The 21,458-nt window shown below is 40.1% G+C and overlaps 2 protein-coding genes across 2 annotated transcripts in view; one reads left to right on the plus strand and one right to left on the minus strand.

Annotated features, from left to right (window-relative positions):
* Nucleotides 1-2,664: 2,664 nt before the first annotated feature.
* Nucleotides 2,665-7,804, minus strand: LOC124186633 (DNA damage-regulated autophagy modulator protein 2-like). Its single transcript, XM_046578478.1, has 7 exons — nucleotides 6,991-7,804; nucleotides 5,156-5,755; nucleotides 4,328-4,449; nucleotides 3,979-4,205; nucleotides 3,756-3,894; nucleotides 3,351-3,508; nucleotides 2,665-3,279 (listed from the first exon to the last, which is right to left on the minus strand). The coding sequence occupies exons 2-7, from the start codon at nucleotides 5,224-5,226 to the stop codon at nucleotides 3,205-3,207; spliced, it is 792 nt and encodes a 263-aa protein (XP_046434434.1). The 5' UTR covers nucleotides 5,227-5,755; nucleotides 6,991-7,804; the 3' UTR covers nucleotides 2,665-3,204.
* Nucleotides 7,805-10,158: 2,354 nt separating this feature from the next.
* Nucleotides 10,159-21,458, plus strand: part of LOC124186635 (hemolymph lipopolysaccharide-binding protein-like) — a 36,000-nt gene continuing 24,700 nt past the window's right edge. The window contains exons 1-2 of the mRNA XM_046578481.1: nucleotides 10,159-10,287; nucleotides 10,394-10,463. Of these exons, the coding sequence (XP_046434437.1) occupies nucleotides 10,176-10,287; nucleotides 10,394-10,463 (182 nt within the window). The 5' untranslated portion in view covers nucleotides 10,159-10,175. The remainder of the gene's footprint in view (nucleotides 10,288-10,393; nucleotides 10,464-21,458) is intronic.

Consider the following 21,458-nt stretch of genomic DNA (forward strand, 5'->3'; position numbering starts at 1 on the left):
AGGTTTCAACCGTGGCCTGGAACTTCAACGAATCTCAAACACATAATCGCGATCACCCAGGAGTTGGAAAAGAAAATAGGCTACCATTTTTTGATCAGAGATTTTTTCAAACGAGGTTGCAAGTTCAATCGACATGCGAAATCTACAAACGTGTGTGTAAGATCTATTTCAGTTTGAGACTTATCTACCGACGGTAAGATAGAACTTTGCCGGTGATTCCGCAGCTAGTCTCGGCATTGCAATAATCGCCTGAGGATAAAACAAATGACAGCTACATGCGGTTGAAAACGTTCTGTACGGTACATCAATTCTGCATCGGAATTTATTTTACTGAATTCCCCACATCGACTTTGGGTGACGAAGTTCTTGGGGTAAGCTGACTTTTTTGGCGTGGGTTGTAAAAATGGTGTACATGAACATATATGTTATATAATCCCGCCCTTTGAAATCGCGTGGAAACATTGTTTAAAAATCTATGAAAACTATGATTTTAACGTTTTTCGCGTATATTTTTTTTTTTCCTTTCTATTGCACAGAACAAAAGTTCGATACTTTTCTTCTTTCGTCTTTCGGTCTACAAAACTAGACGTAGCGAATTGAAAAAATATTGATTAGATCAAAAGTTATTGGTGAAAAACCATTAATTACGTCGTTTTAAATGTATAATAATAAAGTGAGTATTTATCAGAATAACGTCTTCCCGTCACATTTAACCATTTTTTACCACAGATAAATAATTCGTGCGGAAGCTGGTTTCTGTTGGTTGTATAGTTTACAACTTATGGCCTTATAAACAAATTAGCTAAACATCGGCCTCTACAATTCTAAGAGTTATCCGACGTCACAATTTCACAGTAAAATATCGGAATCCATATTTTTTTTTTTTTTTTTAAATTCAATTTTGCAACGAAGGGAATTTTTTTTCATACGCTCTTAGCTGCAAAATTGAACTGACCATTTATTCGACTGTTTTTGTAACATTTAATTACGGATATGAAAAGAGCATGAAAAACACTTTAATTTGAACAAAGTTTACAACCTGTTGTTTGGCAAGCGAGTGAAAAAAAATTTGCAATACGGGCGTTCAATTCACACGGCGCGACTTGAGTCGTACTTTTCTCGCTAACTATTTGCTATAAATGAGTTATTTTTGTTGGAAGTTTGATACTCGTGCGAAAATTTTTAGTCACAGATTTATTTATAACACTCAGCTACGGCGAAGCAAACTGTTTGAAAGCCAATCCACTACTGCATCGGCATCTGTTCTTTCGAACCCGAGGCCCAAAATTCCCGATCCTATTTAAAATTCGTATACCTGCGTCCTTCCTTCGACTTCGCTAGCTGACAAAGAAGGTGGCTGCTACGTTCTTTCCTAGAAAACTTGGTATTTTCAATTCCAACGCAAACACGCAGTAACCAGAAATAAATTTCTTAAATAATCGTTTCTTTTTTTTTGTTTCATAGCAATTGTCAATTACGAACAATCAACGTATGATACGACAATTAATGTAATATTTCTTATTACGATCGTCAACGTAACTGGAAACATTGAAAAACAATCTCTTCTCTTTATTCAGAAAGTAGATTTAACTTATTTTTCATAAAAAAAAAAAAAAATTGTTCTTTTGAAAGAAAAACATGACTAAATATGTATATTTAATCAATGCGCCAACGACGACTTTGCTTTATAAATTTTACAATTTTGGTTCACGGAATTCGATTCGCCTCGTTGCATAGTATCAAATTAGAAGATAAAAAAAAAAAATGACTCACTTATCGCAAACAGTTTCCGAGAAAAGTGCGACTGAAGTCGAGCCGTTCTATTGAACGCCAGTGAACTCGCTAAATTGCCGAACACCAGGCCATCGACTCCATTATTTTCTAACGAATCACAAAAAAATTTTTTCAAATTAACGCTTTTTTTACGCTCCTTTCATATCCATATTAAATGTTACAAAAACAGTCGAATAAACCGTCAGTTTAATTGCGCAGTTAAGGGCGTATAAAAAGAAATCCCTTGGTTGCAAAATGCATTTTTTTTTCTTTAATTATTATGGATGCCCACCGTTTTCACTACCCGCACCAAAAACATCGGCTTGCCCCAAGAAAATAACGCTCATGTCCCTATATCTCCTGAACTATAGTTTCCGGAATGGGAGGAGCAAATCGATGCACCTTTAGCTATCCGTCGATAACCTTAATTTTAGTGTCATTTGTGTGGACCTATCAGTACCGGTGTTGATCATAGATTAGTCAAGATGTGTCCGGAACATACCTACGTATTAACCGAAGCCTATTCTTAAAAAAGGTCAAAGGCCAAAGGCCAAGATTGTGATAAAAAAATAATCGAGTCGGTCGATTAATTGGGTTTGAACAATAATTAATCGATTATACTCGATTAATCGAACTTGTTATTCAAACAACAGCTTCCACGTTTGCGAATTGAAATCTATCCAGAATGACGTACGAGTATCGGAATCGTACTAATCATTATTATGTTAATATTTACGAAGTAATTAAAACTGTAATCAGGTGTAGCAATAAATTGTAGCAAGAATTCGTCATCTCGGTATTTGCAGCTGCACCATTTACCGAACCGCAATTGAACCGTGTTTTAGAATCGAAACAACAAGCTGAGTAGGAACCGTTTGATCACCAGGGATATTCCGCTTCGGGATTACAGCTTGCAATGTTTTATTGAACAATACTTGATAGTTGCTGCGATGTTTCATATTGACATTGGTCACAGTGCAGTGCTAGTGTATAAATAATTATAATTCACTAATTCTTGCTGTATATAACGAATCCAGTTCGTCTTAAGTAAGAATTTCGTTTCGTGTATAAATAAAAATCATTCGGTATTTATTCTACCTTTCACGATCACTGGCTCGATCAATTGACCAACATCACATTGACGAATGACCAAGTCTTTCACTTGCTTATCGTAGTAACTTTGAGAATATCGATCATTAAGTACTATAGAGTCCATCTCGCGTCAGCATGGACTATTCGCAAAAGACGACAACGATTCAGTGACTTTTCTTCGACCCTTAGATCAGTGATTACCAAAAGTTTCGCCACACTTTAGCGAAACCTGTAGCAGATGTTCCGAATATGTGAGAGTCATGGTCAGAGTTCCTGTCCTTGCTAAGAGGGCGAATTTACGATGGTTGACAAAATTTCGGAAGCTACACTTGTCATATTTTATACTTCTTGTATCGTAGTTTCCTGCGTCTCGGACAGTTTCGAGTTTCGTCTTTCATTGTCCAGGTAAGTCACCTGCAATTAATAACAATCTTTCGATGACTCGTTACCGTAAACTCAATGAGCTCCGGGTGATGTTCACTTACAGTGACTTCGGGTGCCTCAAAATTTATCAACCGAAACTCTGGAACGAAGGTAACCAAAAATGCGCAGAATACGATGGCCAGCATCCATTCGGCAGCAACGCTGGTCACGTGCCATTCCCACCCGCCATCCTCAGGCTGCCACTTCTTGTAGTCGGATCCTAGGAGAATTGATCAGCTCGTTATCCATCAACCATCAGAAAACACCACAATCACACACAGTGATGGAATGCCCGCAAGAAGAGGTTGCGAAAGGTTGGGATTAGGACAAGCCGATTAAAAAAAAAACTTTTAACGCACACTCTCGGGCCAAAGTAAAGATACTCCTGCTTCCACATTCACTGGATAAGGGGGATTGTTGGAATCAATCTGTATTCGCCAAATGCGCTCAGGGTAGAACTCGCTCACCTTTGAACTCCAGCGTCGATATGTAGCCAGGAATGACGACTACGATTGTGAGAATTACTGTGAGAGCCGAGAGTGCACCGCGAACCCAGACAATGGTCTGACCATTCAACGCGTTGACCATCTTCTGGCTCAAGTAAGTCTGAAATGTGGAATCGGCCGTGTCTAGAATCCTTGGACATCCATATTGTAAGAACCAAACAAACCTATGCAGTTTCACTCTTACCTGGAGAACGAAGTAAAGGGTCCCAGCCGTGAAGCACGTCATCGCGCCGGTCATGTGGGCTGCAACAACTCGGGCCTCCTGGAAGTTCGCCAGGATGTCGAGGCCCAAGCACGACAGAAAACCACTCCATGCCGTCAGCAGAACCGTCGAGCGATTCACGGAGTTGTCGCCCCGTTCAATTCGCCACTGTTCTACCTGTCGATGCCTGATGTAGACGAAGCAGGCAACTGCAATTCAAACCGTTAATTCGTTCGGTGTTATCCTACTTGTTATTACTTGCCGATCGTCGGCTTCAAGTCCATAAAAAAAATGAGGGGTGCCGGGTGGACATCCTTCGGTTATAACTTACGCAGGAACGCTGCTATGTTCAGGAGCTGCGCGAATATGCAGGACTCGGGTGACAATGTACCGGTTTCTGATATGTAAGGGAAACCGGGCACCACGTGACCCCATTGTACTGATATAGTATAACTGAAATACAACACCGTTTAATGTGTCATTAATTGTGAAAGTGCGAAATACAAGGCAAGGTGAAGAACATGAACGCGATGCTCCTATATCGTCAATTCACTATCGGATCGATATCGCCATGTGTTTGATAGTTATACGCGGTGTCGTGAAAATCTATTTGAAATCGCATGGATCGTTTTTCGTTATTCCATTATTATAACAGATTTTTCATCCGTCAAATCCCATTCAACCGATCTTGCAACGATCGTGCAACAACGCCTGCCTTACGTCTTCGAAATGGATCGTGGACCCAAGATTATACTCGTTAGCATGTACGCAGTTTACCTTTCAGCTGACCATAACATCTATTGTTCAACCGAACACCCAGTCATATGAAATTCCACGCTATTATTCGCCGGCGATAATCAATCGAGGTGACACAAATGTTGAAAAATTATTACTTGCATTAGAATTGCGAGGCGATGACGCCATGAATATGGTACAGCAAGAGTTCGAAACAAAAGGAAAGCGTCCGATTACTTATCGCTGGCTGGTTGACATACGAGCTGAATTTACTATTCTGCAGAATTTCTTCACGCATTTTAACTCGACTGAATTATTCTTGAGACGAGAAACATTCATTTTTTTTTTTTTTTTCAATATATTTCGAGTAAATCTTATAAAAACGAGAGAATCAGTTACATTTAAAGTCTCGGTGGATACTTACGTGATCATGAACGTGACCGGGATCAGGATGAAGAGACTCAAAGGCAGCACATGCAAGGATTCGTACGGCATTTTTGGAGAAGCTGCTGAAAACTTTTGTCGGTAGGAAAATTAATTCCGGCGAGTCAGTTTGCGGATAACGATATATCTTGTCCAAAGTCGAATAATATATGCCCTCGACTACGTGGCACAGCGATAAGGTGAATGGGCCAAGAATTTACGAGCTTCCTCGATTCGGACGTCGAAAAAAATTTTATCCAATTCTTTGGTTATAATAATACCAGTATTATCGTCTTTTCAGTCCCGGCAATTCCGTTATTGCAGCGATAAATCGATCAATTAATCCAACTATTTCACAAAGCCACTGTTTAGAATCGGTGCAGCAACTGCTTCTCGAACATCTTAGTGGAATCGGAAGGTGAAACTTTTCTTTTCCGCAAAAAATGGAGTAACTACGAAGTTCGACGCTTATGGTTTTACTTTCTTCTCCAGACTTATGATGAGAATTGGCAGATTTTTTTCGATTTGCTTTACCTCTTCCGAGGTTTTGGTTTCTTTTCCTCTTTATCACGGCAAGTTGCCACAGCCACGGTACATTTTCCTGTAGGCAGAGAAATCGCGTCCTTTATCCATCGCAACAAGCGGTCTAATAACTGAGCAATTAATTAGTCTTCCCAGTTCGTTACGCAGCGGCTGTTGTAAATTACAAAGACACGAGTCTCGGTTAGCCCGTCTGGCTTGCGCAGATAGCTCTCGTTCTACTGACCGCACGCTTAACTCGGTGGAGTCGCAGAACGATCAGGTTCGAATACCACCGATTACGTACCAACACAATTATGAATTAATTAAAGCACCTGCCCAGGTACAATCAAATGCGTCGTTGAGCTTATCCAGAGTTTATTAGTATCCCTTAAATTAACAACGTATTACGCAACGCGTGCAGAAGCTAACGATAAACGATTTATGGGCTGCTTGAACGATTACAGTTGAAATCGTCGAATTGATTCAATCGCAAAATTTCTTGTTGGAGTTATTCCAACTTTCGGAATAATAACAATATAGTGATGCGTAAAAATAAAATTGGCGTTGGGAAAGATCGATTTCTAGTCATTTCCAAATATGTATATGCTCTAAATTTTTTTCACAGCAAATAATTTAAGCTTACCAGTAGTATGAGACGATTAATCGTTTGGTGATGGTAAAAGTGTACTAAAAGTGACGCGCAATTAGCTGTGGAGAAAAAGATTGTTCAAGGAAACGACGGAATTAATTGCAAGCTAATTCATGCATGAACAGCGGAACATAAATGCCTTCGCCCCAACTTGCGACGCGTGCTTGCGGCTTTCTTTGTCACGATTTTATGTCCGGACGTTTAGATATAAATGCATTCTTCGTTTAATGTTATTATGGAATGAATTTACCGGATGGTAATTACTATGGACACGCATTCTCTATGGTTATTATAACTTTTACCAGGAATAATATTTTTTTATCGTAAGACAAATCACATCCATAATTAGTTTCACTTATCGCGGACCTGACTTCGTGTTATTTCTGTTTCAGTCGTGAAATCGCAGCCATCATCGAATTACGTAGTATGAATTATTGGAATTTTCGTATTGTTAGGAAAGGAATGAGAATGAAGAATTCGCAAGTCTATTTCTGATAAATAAACTCGTACGTCGTACATATTTTCCTGGTTAGTAAGTTTTCCTGTTTGCGTCCGAATGCAAGATAGTAACGAGGATCATATCTGAGAGGTTACCAGCGGTTATGGCACTAAGAACGTTTGCATTTCTTCTTGTTTTGCGCAAGCCATATCAAAATGATACTTACGCGTAGTCGAAGAAAAAAATAAAAAACAATCCTCGTTAACTTGGTGTTGATCCAATATTCACATTTTCAAAGTTGCCACTTGGGTCTCGAATTATTTCTTACGCATTCACTTATGGTTTAATCGCGCTGCAGTTTTCGATTTATGGTACGCATTGATTACCGATCAGCGAGTAAATTTTACGAAACAGTTAAATGCGGTTTTGCAGCGCTGTCGAAGGCAGCAGCGGTATTGAGAAACTGGCAGTTTAATTAGTTTGTTGTTTCGGAAGATTGACCACATGCGTACATTGACTCGTATCTACATTATTTATCGTGTCGTCTCCAGAACCAAATGACCCAAGACTCTGATCGTTTTTTCCGATTCAGTGTCACTGTTTCTACGTCAAGTAAAGTCCAAACTTCTTTCTTCCAACGCTGTGTGTAATTTTGGCGAAAACATTTTCCATTTTTTCGCAACGGGCCTCGAAGAACAAGTGATTTTATTCAAAAAGATTTGCGAAACCAGTCTCTTTTATTCGAATTCAAAGGTCAAAAATTTTGTTCTCAACCACACGACTTGTTCACGATAAGACGTACAGGTTTCACGGCATTTCGATGACTCTTTGAAAAGAAGTCCCGATTCGGTTTCGAATCTTGTTCCACATACGTAGCAAAAAATTTTTGCGTTGATAAAGTTTACGCATCGTATAATGTTAACGTCGTTTGACTTTTTTTGTTGAATCAATCACTTAAAAAGGTCCCGAATTGATTTCAAGTACCGATCCGTTGATGCAGTTTCCAATTAATCACAGGTAACGATTTTCATGACTGAGGATTGCGCGGCGTCGAAAAATACTCGAAAATTCTGACTAACGCTGAAATATTTCTGTAGGACCAGTTGTCGGAATTATTATATTGCGGATTAGGGGAAAATGACGCGTGAATCTTGTGAGTGATAAGAAGAATCTTTACATGTTTCATACGTTATATACAACCTCGTGTTCGCAGTGATACATATACTTAATAAAAATTGTTTGAAACGTGGGTAATTCGTATTTGAGAAACGAGAATAGATAACGGATACGATATGCTCTTATCGCATACAGTTGGTCACATGAAAATTACATGTTAAAAAGAAGAAGCTCAAAATAATTAGAAGGAAAAAAGGAATGAACCAGAACTTTACGTAAGTGACTCTTATCAGCTCAAGAGTCAGAATAATGTGGATCAAGGGAAAGAAAATTCCCGAAAGACGCGGGTTTGGGAGGTAAAGTAACTCGGGCTAAAAAAATACTTAAGGAACATTAACTATAACATGCGAGTTTATTATCACACTATTGTACAACTTTTTATATTCGCAGAATGTCTTATTCTTCCAATTCAATCTACGATAAATCCTAACTTGATTAGTTGATGTAATTTAGACCTGAGTATCGTTGTCTCGTGTGAGAATAAGATACTTATTATGCAGATGAAAATGTATTTTATTTTATGAAAGCATAGAATATCATATTGTTATGTAAAAAAAAAAGGAAAAAAAAAAGTAATTAGGTAGACACAAATTCATTATAATTATGCCGTAAATTATCTCTAGAACGGCGAAGGTATTACATCATTCCATATTTACGCTGCGTCCAAATGGCTGTACTTCCTGTACTCGTTGACCACTTTTTAAATCAAGTTTAACTCAAGTTGAGACTATCACGAAAGTTCAAGTTTCCGATGAGAAACGATAGTCTTCGTCTGTTCGTGTGATTGCTTGACACGAACTTGAACCCAGGCTTTGACGTGCAAAGATAGCAAAAATCACAATTTAACAATAAAAACTCGTGTGACTAACATTTAGAAATAAGGAAAGGTTTGATTGGCATTTTAGCTGTGATATTGTGTGTGCTTGGACAACGTGACCTGAAACCTGAAGAAATCGACTTATATCGAAAAGTAACAGAGCAGATTGTTACCAGACTGTTGAAATTCTCGAAATTTATCGTTAATATTGATGAGAGTTGACGTTGCAGTTGAAAATATACCTTTAGAACTGACACATTTTGAATTTCTAGCACTCCGTGTCCTCAAAGAGATTTTCTGTAGAATACATTTTATCCTCCGAGAATGCGATCCGCAGGATGAGATTTCGAATCTTTTCTAGCAGTTCTATTTCTTAGAGTAGTATTTTTGGATTTTTTTCGAGATTTTGTTCCATTTTGTAATTGATTGACTCGTATGAGACAGATTATTCCAATGTTGTCCAACATTGTTATGAACATTGATAAATGCGATTACTAATAATACTAATACAATGTTTACTCGATTTACAAACGCATTCAGTAACGAAAATCAGTAAATTTCCAGAACCTGTCTGTAAATTGACGGTGTAATTGTCACAAATTGGAAAATTTTATCACTAATTTCGAAATTTACATAGTAGTTCTCTGGGCTTTGCTGAAATCTGATATACCGTTAAGGATTTCGCATAAAGTTTACACCTACACATGTTACGTAGATCCACAAGAAAATCCCACAATTTCCGAACACTGTTGAAAACGTTCATAAGTACAGTACATTTAACATACTATCAAGTAATTTCCGAATCATAGTTACGGGTTATTTGAAATTATGGATATTAAATCCTTTCGTCACAATACATTCTTCATTCCAACAGACCATTCGTATCTCTTTGTTAATGTCTCACGTAAATTCGGTAGTACGTTTAGTAAATTCCAAATGCCGTACAGTAAATGTGCATTAAATTTATAAATATAATACATTAACTAGAAAAATGTAATAAATTTAAAATAGGTGTTTGTGTTTCGCCAGCCAATTGAAGGAAATATACGAGAATTGATTGCAAATTTAATCAGAGTGCTTGGTAATTCCCTTCGAAACAACAGATTTTTTCCTTAACCAGGTTTTTATCTGGAAAAACAAATGTCTGAGGAACTTCGTCAATAAGATTTATCGCTGGTCAGAATGAAAGGATAACCTTTGGGTTACTCAAAGCGAGTTTGTATAAAATCGTACAGAGTGTGTAGGGATGCTGGAAATCGCATCAAGCGATCAGTCGTTCCTAAGTCGTAGCTGCAGAAACTCGGCAGTTTTTTCTCCATTCGCGAGGATTGATCAAATCGTTGAGCCTGCAACGGAAATTAAGGGCGTTTATAAGGGATATAATAGTACGTTTATAATAGTACATCCACACGTCAGCCATGGCGGTCAGAATAATCGCGATTCAAACGCTGCTGTGCCTCGTATCTTATACTTTCGGGCAACAAGCATGCTTCGATTCCTTCGTCGTCGTGCCCACTCGTACAGCAACCGGTGAGTATTTCCCGAACAAGTTCACAGTGTGATTCTCGCATGCGACACATAAAGCGCGTATTTCCATTATATCTGTGATAACGGCCTTCCGACGTCTCGGTTCCAGGAGCAACTGGAAACGCAGATCCGACCTGCCTTCTTCGAAATCCACCGGTTGCCAGAAGAAACGACTACACGTAAGTATCACCGTCGATGGTTGGTCAAAGAGAGTTTAAACTTTGATGAAATTTGCTGTCATGTGATGCAGGTACTTTCCGGGCATCGGTGGCTACAAGCTGCACTCGGAAAATCTTTTGTGGAACCAAGCTCGAATCACCTGCGAAAAGGAAGGCGGGCACCTGGCCATCATCAATTCTTTGGCCGAGAGGGATGCAGTGGTGACGGTGCTCAAATCAACAAACCCACATCCGGATTATGTCAGTCTGGGTTTCCACGATCTTTACGCGGAGGGCCATCACGTCACTATCCACGGGCAAACTCTGGCCAAGGCTGGGTTCAACGAATGGGCGAAAGGAGAACCCAATAATGCTGGCTCTGAAAATTGTGGATCTTTGTTCTCGAGTGGAGGGCTCAACGACCACAGATGCGATAAATTACTTCCTTTCGTGTGCGAGCACCCGATCCATTGATTCGTTTATAACAGTACACAATATGTTACACCAATCCGATCGTCGCCCTTGGCCTGTAATTACAAGTAAAATGGTTGAATACAATATAAAGTAAATTTTGAACCAATCATATCGGATTTACAATCAATCGTTATTCCTGTATAGTGATGAATTATGTACAATAAATAGATAGCATGCACTTTTGTGACGTCTCCAAACAATCCCTCTAAAATTTTTATAACAGCTGCACCGGCCGCGATGAGTGTAATTATACCGCCGGATGATAATGTCTACTTAATCAAAACTAGCGTCTGTACTACGAGGAATGCAAAAAAATAAAAAAAATAAAAAGTATCGTATTACCTAGAATAAAAATTCACTCCTCAAAGATGACGCCTCGACATTTTTCGGAAAATTGTCATAATCAGAAAAAAATTCATAAGAGCTAACGAAAAGATGAAGAGTTTATTTATCACATTAGTTACAATCAGCGATACGTAGAAAAACTTTCTTCTACAAAATCAATACAATGCCTCTTCATAATTATACATATTCACGTGCGGTCGGATAACAATAAGTACATAAAATTAAAAGCGTTAAGCCTTGGAGTAAGCTGGAAACCCATACAAGCATATAAATAAATAAAAATCGAATTTCGCGGTACGTGCTTTCGTTGCAATTTATAGTATCTATGAGCGAGTAACGTCCCTTCCTCTCCTCTGATTTTCACAAGTTAAAGTATTAACATTAGCCCAATGCCTCCGATAGGCACGTGGCAGCTACTTACATTAATCTTCAAGTTCAAAGTTGTATTAAAATGAAAATAAATTATAGCTACATAATTATCTCAACATTGACATACGGAGTTTGATTATTCTGATATTAGACATACATGTGAAGCAAGGTTCGAAAAAGTTGCACACGTAATTAACCGTTCAAGATCACGGATTATAATTAGTTCAAAGCAGTGGACGTGAGTACAGCGACGCCTCTTTCATAGAAACTGTGCTGCTCTTGCCCATTCATAATATTCAAGTCAATCGTAAAGAGTAATTCCGTTCTGGTGCTATTCAGATACACCGGCAAAGAGAGTTTGCCCTTCACCGGTTCCTCTGCCGACGACCTGAACCACCTCAGCATAGTCACAGGTAAATCTGTCATTATAGTCGAAGTGAGAACTAATTGATTAGCCTTGCAATGCGCTCCTTGGAGCTTCAGACCGGTCACAGCGAACGAGCAATCGTCAGTTGCTATGTTGTCTCCATCCCCGATTGTCACATCGAGCTGAAGCTCTTCCAGCGACCAACTGTTGGCCTGTGCGATGCACTGGCGTGTCGCAGTGATGTACGCTTCTGGGTTTAGTGGACCACCAAGCCAGACTGGGAAGGTCTGCAAAAATAATTACCCAAAATGACAATAACATTTTTCGGCGAAAAGTTGTCGTGCCGTTCTCTTTAGGAAATTTCTCGTACAATTCAGGAATTGTTGGAAGAGAAATTGACAGATGTTACAAATTTCTCGGATTATGATTAGTTTCAGTCCACTTAAGTAATCTTTATCGGAATAGTTGCGAGCTGTAAAAAAATCCTTTCCTATTTTATCATTTTACTTTTCATACCTTTATCTCCTTAGCGCCCCCGTGGAATACCAATCTGGATACTTCTTGCAGCTGGCTGACTCTGCGACTAAAATCTGTAATCCATTGAATGACTGTGCAGCCTCTAGAAACGATGTAGCGTCCCCATTCGCCCGGTAGAATTCTTTTTACTTACTCGGATAGCATTGTTCGGTGATAATTTGTCTGCTTCTATTCACCCTCTAACATTTCATTCGCTAGTAAAATTTCTTTCACTCTGTATTATCCATTGCTGAAATACGAAAATTATTCGCGATAGTGTACTGCGTGAATATCTGTATTATTCAATGTTACCCCACGTACCTGGCAAATCAGTACAACGTCCTCAAGATCGTGAATGACATCTTGCAGTAATTTAGCTCCGCTATTAACTTCCCTCTCAAAGTATCTGTACGATGGATCCTTGATATTTTCGACGGCACGTTTAAGCGTTGGTAGATTTTTATGCGGTAATTGTAGCCACGTAGAAGCAGAGAACTCAGAAAATGCAACGAAAAGAGCGTGGGATCAACAGAAGAGAAATTACGAAGGATAAAGCACCTGCTGAAAAATGTCGAAAACACAGGTTTTCGTTTTTTGGCTGTAACTTTTGATGCGTTGATCGCAGACGATTGAGACTGAGCCCAATCGATTTCTCCTGCGATATTACGTCCGAATAGTGCCGCAATTATCTTATTCCGGCACTTTTTAAAATCGCGCAAATTTTCGCCAAAAATGCAGAGGGGTTAGCCTTACTTTTTCTTCATTTTTCGACCAAAAATTTTGGGTCTCAGATTCGTCTTGTATGACCCTTTCCCGACTAATTGGACCCTCAGGAACTCAGAATACGCAGCGAAAAGAGCGTGGGATCAACAGTAGAGAAATCACGAAGGAAAATGCGCCTGCTGAAAAATGTCGAAAACACAGGTTTTCGTTTTTTGGCTGTAACTTTTGATGCGTTGATCGCAGCGTATCGGGACTGCGCCCAATCGATTTCTCCTGCAAAATTACGTCCGAATAGTGCCGCAATTAATTTATTCCAGCAGTTTTCAAAATCGCGAAAATTTTCGCCAAAAATGCAAAGGGGTTAGCCTTACTTTTTCTTCATTTTTCGACCAAAAATTTTGGGTCTCAGATTCGTTTTGTATGACCCTTTCCCGACTAATTGGACCCTCAGGAACTCAGACTACGCAGCGAAAAGAGCGTGGGATCAACAGTAGAGAAATCATGAAGGAAAAAGCACCTGCTGAAATATGTCGAAAACACAGCTTTTCGTTTTTTGGCTGTAACTTTTGATGCGTTGATCGCAGCGTATCGGGACTGCGCCCAATCGATTTCTCCTGCAAAATTACGTCCGAATAGTGCCGCAATTAATTAATTTCAGCACTTTTCAAAATCGCGAAAATTTTCGTCAAAAATGCAAAGGGGTTAGCCTTTCTTTTTCTTCATTTATCGACCAAAAATTTTGGGTCTCAGATTCGTTTTGTATGACTCTTTCCCGACTAATTGGACCCTCAGGAACTCAGAAAACGCAGCGAAAAGAGCGTGGGATCAACAGGAGGGAAATTACGAAGGAAAATGCACCTGCTGAAAAATGTCGAAAACACAGCTTTTCGTTTTTTGGCTGTAACTTTTGATGCGTTGATCGCAGCGTATCGGGTCTGCGCCCAATCGATTTCTCCTGCAAAATTACGTCCGAATAGTGCCGCAATTAATTTATTCCAGCACTTTTCAAAATCGCGAAAATTTTCGCCAAAAATGCAAAGGGGTTAGCCTTACTTTTTCTTCATTTTTCGACCAAAAATTTTGGGTCTCAGATTCGTTTTGTATGACTCTTTCCCGACTAATTGGACCCTCAGGAACTCAGAAAACGCAGCGAAAATAGCGTGGGATCAACAGGAGGGAAATTACGAAGGAAAATGCACGTGCTGAAAAATGTCGAAAACACAGCTTTTCGTTTTTTGGCTGTAACTTTTGATGCGTTGATCGCAGCGTATCGGGTCTGCGCCCAATCGATTTCTCCTGCAAAATTACGTCCGAATAGTGCCGCAATTAATTTACTCCAGCACTTTTCAAAATCGCGAAAATTTTCGCCAAAAATGCAAAGGGGTTAGCCTTACTTTTTCTTCATTTTTCGACCAAAAATTTTGGGTCTCAGATTCGATTTGTATGACCCTTTCCCGACTAATTGGACCCTCAGGAACTCAGAAAACGCAGCGAAAAGAGCGTGGGATCAACAGGAGGGATATTACGAAGGAAAATGCACCTGCTGAAAAATGTCGAAAACACAGCTTTTCGTTTTTTGGCTGTAACTCTTGATGCGTTGATCGCAGCGTATCGGATCTGGGCCCGATCGACTTCTCCTGCAAAATTACGTCCGAATAGTGCCGCAATTAATTTATTCCAGCACTTTTCAAAATCGCGAAAATTTTCGCCAAAAATGCAAAGGGGTTAGCCTTACTTTTTCTTCATTTTTCGACCAAAAATTTTGGGTCTCAGATTCGTTTTGTATGACCCATTCCCGACTAATTGGACCCTTAGGAACTCAGAATACGCAGCGAAAAGAGCGTGGGATCAACAGTAGAGAAATTAGGAAGGAAAATGCACCTGCTGAAAAATGTCGAAAACACAGGTCTTCGTTTTTTGGCTGTAACTTTTGATGCGTTGATCGCAGCGTATCGGGTCTGCGCCCAATCGATTTCTCCTGCAAAATTACGTCCGAATAGTGCCGCAATTAATTCATTCCAGCACTTTTCAAAATCGCGAAAATTTTCGCCAAAAATGCAAAGGGGTTAGCCTTACTTTGTCTTCATTTTTCGACCAAAAATTTTGGGTCTCAGATTCGTCTTGTATGACCCTTTCCCGACTAATTGGACCCTCAGGAACTCAGAATACGCAGCGAAAAGAGCGTGGGATCAACAGTAGAGAAATCACGAAGGAAAATGCGCCTGCTGAAAAATGTCGAAAACACAGGTTTTCGTTTTTTGGCTGTAACTTTTGATGCGTTGATCGCAGCGTATCGGGACTGCGCCCAATCGATTTCTCCTGCAAAATTACGTCCGAATAGTGCCGCAATTAATTTATTCCAGCAGTTTTCAAAATCGCGAAAATTTTCGCCAAAAATGCAAAGGGGTTAGCCTTACTTTTTCTTCATTTTTCGACCAAAAATTTTGGGTCTCAGATTCGTTTTGTATGACCCTTTCCCGACTAATTGGACCCTCAGGAACTCAGACTACGCAGCGAAAAGAGCGTGGGATCAACAGTAGAGAAATCATGAAGGAAAAAGCACCTGCTGAAATATGTCGAAAACACAGCTTTTCGTTTTTTGGCTGTAACTTTTGATGCGTTGATCGCAGCGTATCGGGACTGCGCCCAATCGATTTCTCCTGCAAAATTACGTCCGAATAGTGCCGCAATTAATTAATTTCAGCACTTTTCAAAATCGCGAAAATTTTCGTCAAAAATGCAAAGGGGTTAGCCTTTCTTTTTCTTCATTTATCGACCAAAAATTTTGGGTCTCAGATTCGTTTTGTATGACTCTTTCCCGACTAATTGGACCCTCAGGAACTCAGAAAACGCAGCGAAAAGAGCGTGGGATCAACAGGAGGGAAATTACGAAGGAAAATGCACCTGCTGAAAAATGTCGAAAACACAGCTTTTCGTTTTTTGGCTGTAACTTTTGATGCGTTGATCGCAGCGTATCGGGTCTGCGCCCAATCGATTTCTCCTGCAAAATTACGTCCGAATAGTGCCGCAATTAATTTATTCCAGCACTTTTCAAAATCGCGAAAATTTTCGCCAAAAATGCAAAGGGGTTAGCCTTACTTTTTCTTCATTTTTCGACCAAAAATTTTGGGTCTCAGATTCGTTTTGTATGACTCTTTCCCGACTAATTGGACCCTCAGGAACTCAGAAAACGCAGCGAAAATAGCGTGGGATCAACAGGAGGGAAATTACGAAGGAAAATGCACGTGCTGAAAAATGTCGAAAACACAGCTTTTCGTTTTTTGGCTGTAACTTTTGATGCGTTGATCGCAGCGTATCGGGTCTGCGCCCAATCGATTTCTCCTGCAAAATTACGTCCGAATAGTGCCGCAATTAATTTACTCCAGCACTTTTCAAAATCGCGAAAATTTTCGCCAAAAATGCAAAGGGGTTAGCCTTACTTTTTCTTCATTTTTCGACCAAAAATTTTGGGTCTCAGATTCGATTTGTATGACCCTTTCCCGACTAATTGGACCCTCAGGAACTCAGAAAACGCAGCGAAAAGAGCGTGGGATCAACAGGAGGGATATTACGAAGGAAAATGCACCTGCTGAAAAATGTCGAAAACACAGCTTTTCGTTTTTTGGCTGTAACTCTTGATGCGTTGATCGCAGCGTATCGGATCTGGGCCCGATCGACTTCTCCTGCAAAATTACGTCCGAATAGTGCCGCAATTAATTTATTCCAGCACTTTTCAAAATCGCGAAAATTTTCGCCAAAAATGCAAAGGGGTTAGCCTTACTTTTTCTTCATTTTTCGACCAAAAATTTTGGGTCTCAGATTCGTTTTGTATGACCCATTCCCGACTAATTGGACCCTTAGGAACTCAGAATACGCAGCGAAAAGAGCGTGGGATCAACAGTAGAGAAATTAGGAAGGAAAATGCACCTGCTGAAAAATGTCGAAAACACAGGTCTTCGTTTTTTGGCTGTAACTTTTGATGCGTTGATCGCAGCGTATCGGGTCTGCGCCCAATCGATTTCTCCTGCAAAATTACGTCCGAATAGTGCCGCAATTAATTCATTCCAGCACTTTTCAAAATCGCGAAAATTTTCGCCAAAAATGCAAAGGGGTTAGCCTTACTTTGTCTTCATTTTTCGACCAAAAATTTTGGGTCTCAGATTCGTTTTGTATGACCCTTTCCCGACCAATTGGACCCTCAGGAACTCAGAAAACGCAGCGAAAAGAGCGTGGGATCAACAGGAGGGAAATTACGAAGGAAAATGCACCTGCTGAAAAATGTCGAAAACACAGCTTTTCGTTTTTTGGCTGTAACTCTTGATGCGTTGATCGCAGCGTATCGGATCTGGGCCCGATCGACTTCTCCTGCAAAATTACGTCCGAATAGTGCCGCAATTAATTTATTCCAGCACTTTTCAAAATCGCGAAAATTTTCGCCAAAAATGCAAAGGGGTTAGCCTTACTTTTTCTTCATTTTTCGACCAGAAATTTTGGGTCTCAGATTCGTTTTGTATGACCCTTTCCCGACTACTTGGACCCTCAGGAACTCAGAATACGCAGCGAAAAGAGCGTGGGATCAACAGTAGAGAAATTACGAAGGAAAAAGCACCTGCTGAAAAATGTCGAAAACACAGCTTTTCGTTTTTTGGCTGTAACTTTTAATGCGTTGATCGCAGCGTATCGGGACTGCGCCCAATCGATTTCTCCTGCAAAATTACGTCCGAATAGTGCCGCAATTAATTTATTCCAGCACTTTTCAAAATCGCGAAAATTTTCGCCAAAAATGCAAAGGGGTTAGCCTTTCTTTTTCTTCATTTTTCGACCAAAAATTTTGGGTCTCAGATTCGTTTTGTATGACTCTTTCCCGACTAATTGGACCCTCAGGAACTCAGAAAACGCAGCGAAAAGAGCGTGGGATCAACAGGAGGGAAATTACGAAGGAAAATGCACCTGCTGAATAATGTCGAAAACACAGCTTTTCGTTTTTTGGCTGTAACTTTTGATGCGTTGATCGCAGCGTATCGGGTCTGCGCCCAATCGATTTCTCCTGCAAAATTACGTCCGAATAGTGCCGCAATTAATTTATTCCAGCACTTTTCAAAATCGCGAAAATTTTCGCCATAAATGCAAAGGGGTTAGCCTTACTTTGTCTTCATTTTTCGACCAAAAATTTTGGGTCTCAGATTCATTTTGTATGACCCTTTCCCGACTAATTGGACCCTCAGGAACTCAGAATACGCAGCGAAAAGAGCGTGGGATCAACAGTAGAGAAATTACGGAGGAAAAAGCACCTGCTGAAAAATGTCGAAAACACAGCTTTTCGTTTTTTGGCTGTAACTTTTGATGCGTTGATCGCAGCGTATCGGGTCTGCGCCCAATCGATTTCTCCTGCAAAATTACGTCCGAATGGTGCCGCAATTAATTTATTCCAGCACTTTTCAAAATTGCGAAAATTTTCGCCAAAAATGCAGAGGGGTTAGCCTTACTTTTTTTTCATTTTTCGACCAAAAATTTTGGGTCTCAGATTCGTTTTGTATGACCCTTTCCCGACTAATTGGACCCTCAGGAACTCAGAATACGCAGCGAAAAGAGCGTGGGATCAACAGTAGAGAAATCACGAAGGAAAAAGCACCTGCTGAAAAATGTCGAAAACACAGCTTTTCGTTTTTTGGCTGTAACTTTTGATGCGTTGATCGCAGCGTATCGGGTCTGCGCCCAATCGATTTCTCCTGCAAAATTACGTCCGAATAGTGCCGCAATTAATTTATTCCAGCACTTTTCAAAATCGCGAAAATTTTCGCCAAAAATGCAAAGGGGTTAGCCTTACTTTTTCTTCATTTTTCGACCAAAAATTTTGGGTCTCAGATTCGATTTGAATGACCCTTTCCCGACTAATTGGACCCTCAGGAACTCAGAATACGCAGCGAAAAGAGCGTGGGATCAACAGTAAAGAAATTACGAAGGAAAATGCACCTGCTGAAAAATGTCGAAAACACAGCTTTTCGTTTATTGGCTGTAACTTTTGATGCGTTGATCGCAGCGTATCGGGTCTGCGCCCAATCGATTTCTCCTGCAAAATTACGTCCGAACAGTGCCGCAATTAATTTATTCCAGCACTTTTCAAAATCGCGAAAATTTTCGCCAAAAATGCAAAGGGGTTAGCCTTACTTTTTCTTCATTTTTCGACCAAAAATTTTGGGTCTCAGATTCATTTTGTATGACCCTTTCCCGACTAATTGGACCCTCAGGAACTCAGAATACGCAGCGAAAAGAGCGTGGGATCAACAGTAGAGAAATTACGAAGGAAAATGCACCTGCTGAAAAATGTCGAAAACACAGGTTTTCGTTTTTTGGCTGTAACTTTTGATGCGTTGATCGCAGCGTATCGGGACTGCGCCCAATCGATTTCTCCTGCAAAATTACGTCCGAATAGTGCCGCAATTAATTTATTCCAGCACTTTTCAAAATTGCGAAAATTTTCGCCAAAAATGCAAAGGGGTTAGCCTTACTTTTTCTTCATTTTTCGACCAAAAATTTTGGGTCTCAGATTCATTTTGTATGACCCTTTCCCGACTAATTGGACCCTCAGGAACTCAGAATACGCAGCGAAAAGAGCGTGGGATCAACAGTAGAGAAATCACGAAGGAAAATGCACCTGCTGGAAAATGTCGAAAACACAGCTTTTCGTTTTTTGGCGGTAACTTTTGATGCGTTGATCGCAGCGTATCGGGTCTGCGCCCAATCGATTTCTCCTGCAAAATTACGTCCGAATAGTGCCGCAATTAATTTATTCCAGCACTTTTCAAAATCGCGAAAATTTTCGCCAAAAATGCAAAGGGGTTAGCCTTACTTTTTCTTCATTTTCCGACCAAAAATTTTGGGTCTCAGATTCGTTTTGTATGACCCTTTCCCGACTAATTGGACCCTCAGGAACTCAGAATACGCAGCGAAAAGAGCGTGGGATCAACAGTAGAGAAATGACGAAGGAAAAAGCACCTGCTGAAAAATGTCGAAAACACAGCTTTTCGTTTTTTGGCGGTAACTTTTGATGCGTTGATCGCAGCGTATCGGGTCTGCGCCCAATCGATTTCTCCTGCAAAATTACGTCCGAATAGTGCCGCAATTAATTTATTCCAGCACTTTTCAAAATTGCGAAAATTTTCGCCAAAAATGCAGAGGGGTTAGCTTTACTTTTTTTTCATTTTTCGACCAAAAATTTTGGGTCTCAGATTCGTTTTTTATGACCCTTTCCCGACTAATTGGACCCTCAGGAACTCAGAATACGCAGCGAAAAGAGCGTGGGATCAACAGTAGAGAAATCACGAAGGAAAAAGCACCTGCTGAAAAATGTCGAAAACACAGCTTTTCGTTTTTTGGCTGTAACTTTTGATGCGTTGATCGCAGCGTATCGGGTCTGCGCCCAATCGATTTCTCCTGCAAAATTACGTCCGAATAGTGCCGCAATTAATTTATTCCAGCACTTTTCAAAATCGCGAAAATTTTCGCCAAAAATGCAAAGGGGTTAGCCTTACTTTTTCTTCATTTTTCGACCAAAAATTTTGGGTCTCAGATTCGTCTTGTATGACCCTTTCCCGACTAATTGGACCCTCAGGAACTCAGAATACGCAGCGAAAAGAGCGTGGGATCAACAGTAGAGAAATTACGAAGGAAAATGCACCTGCTGAAAAATGTCGAAAACACAGCTTTTCGTTTTTTGGCTGTAACTTTTGATGCGTTGATCGCAGCGTATCGGGACTGCGCCCAATCGATTTCTCCTGCAAAATTACGTCCGAATAGTGCCGCAATTAATTTATTTCAGCACTTTTCAAAATCGCGAAAATTTTCGCCAAAAATGCAAAGGGGTTAGCCTTACTTTTTCTTTATTTTTCGACCAAAAATTTTGGGTCTCAGATTCGTTTTGAATGACCCTTTCCCGACTAATTGGACCCTCAGGAACTCAGAATACGCAGCGAAAAGAGCGTGGGATCAACAGTAGAGAAATTACGAAGGAAAATGCACCTGCTGAAAAATGTCGAAAACACAGCTTTTCGTTTTTTGGCTGTAACTTTTGATGCGTTGATCGCAGCGTATCGGGTCCGCGCCCAATCGATTTCTCCTGCAAAATTACGTCCGAATAGTGCCGCAATTAATTTATTCCAGCACTTTTCAAAATCGCGAAAATTTTCGCCAAAAATGCAAAGGGGTTAGCCCTACTTTTTCTT

The sequence above is a fragment of the Neodiprion fabricii genome, chromosome 7 (assembly GCF_021155785.1).
Source record: "Neodiprion fabricii isolate iyNeoFabr1 chromosome 7, iyNeoFabr1.1, whole genome shotgun sequence".
Lineage (NCBI taxonomy): Eukaryota > Metazoa > Arthropoda > Insecta > Hymenoptera > Diprionidae > Neodiprion > Neodiprion fabricii.

Excerpts from the sequence above, each read along its gene's own strand:
- LOC124186633 (XM_046578478.1), bottom strand. The coding sequence starts at position 5,226 with ATGCCGTACGAATCCTTGCATGTGCTGCCTTTGAGTCTCTTCATCCTG. Across the intron at positions 3,895-3,978 it reads CCCTTTACTTCGTTCTCCAG|ACTTACTTGAGCCAGAAGAT; the intron begins GTAAGAGTGAAA and ends TCCACATTTCAG. Across the intron at positions 3,509-3,755 it reads ATCGACGCTGGAGTTCAAAG|GATCCGACTACAAGAAGTGG; the intron begins GTGAGCGAGTTC and ends CAATTCTCCTAG.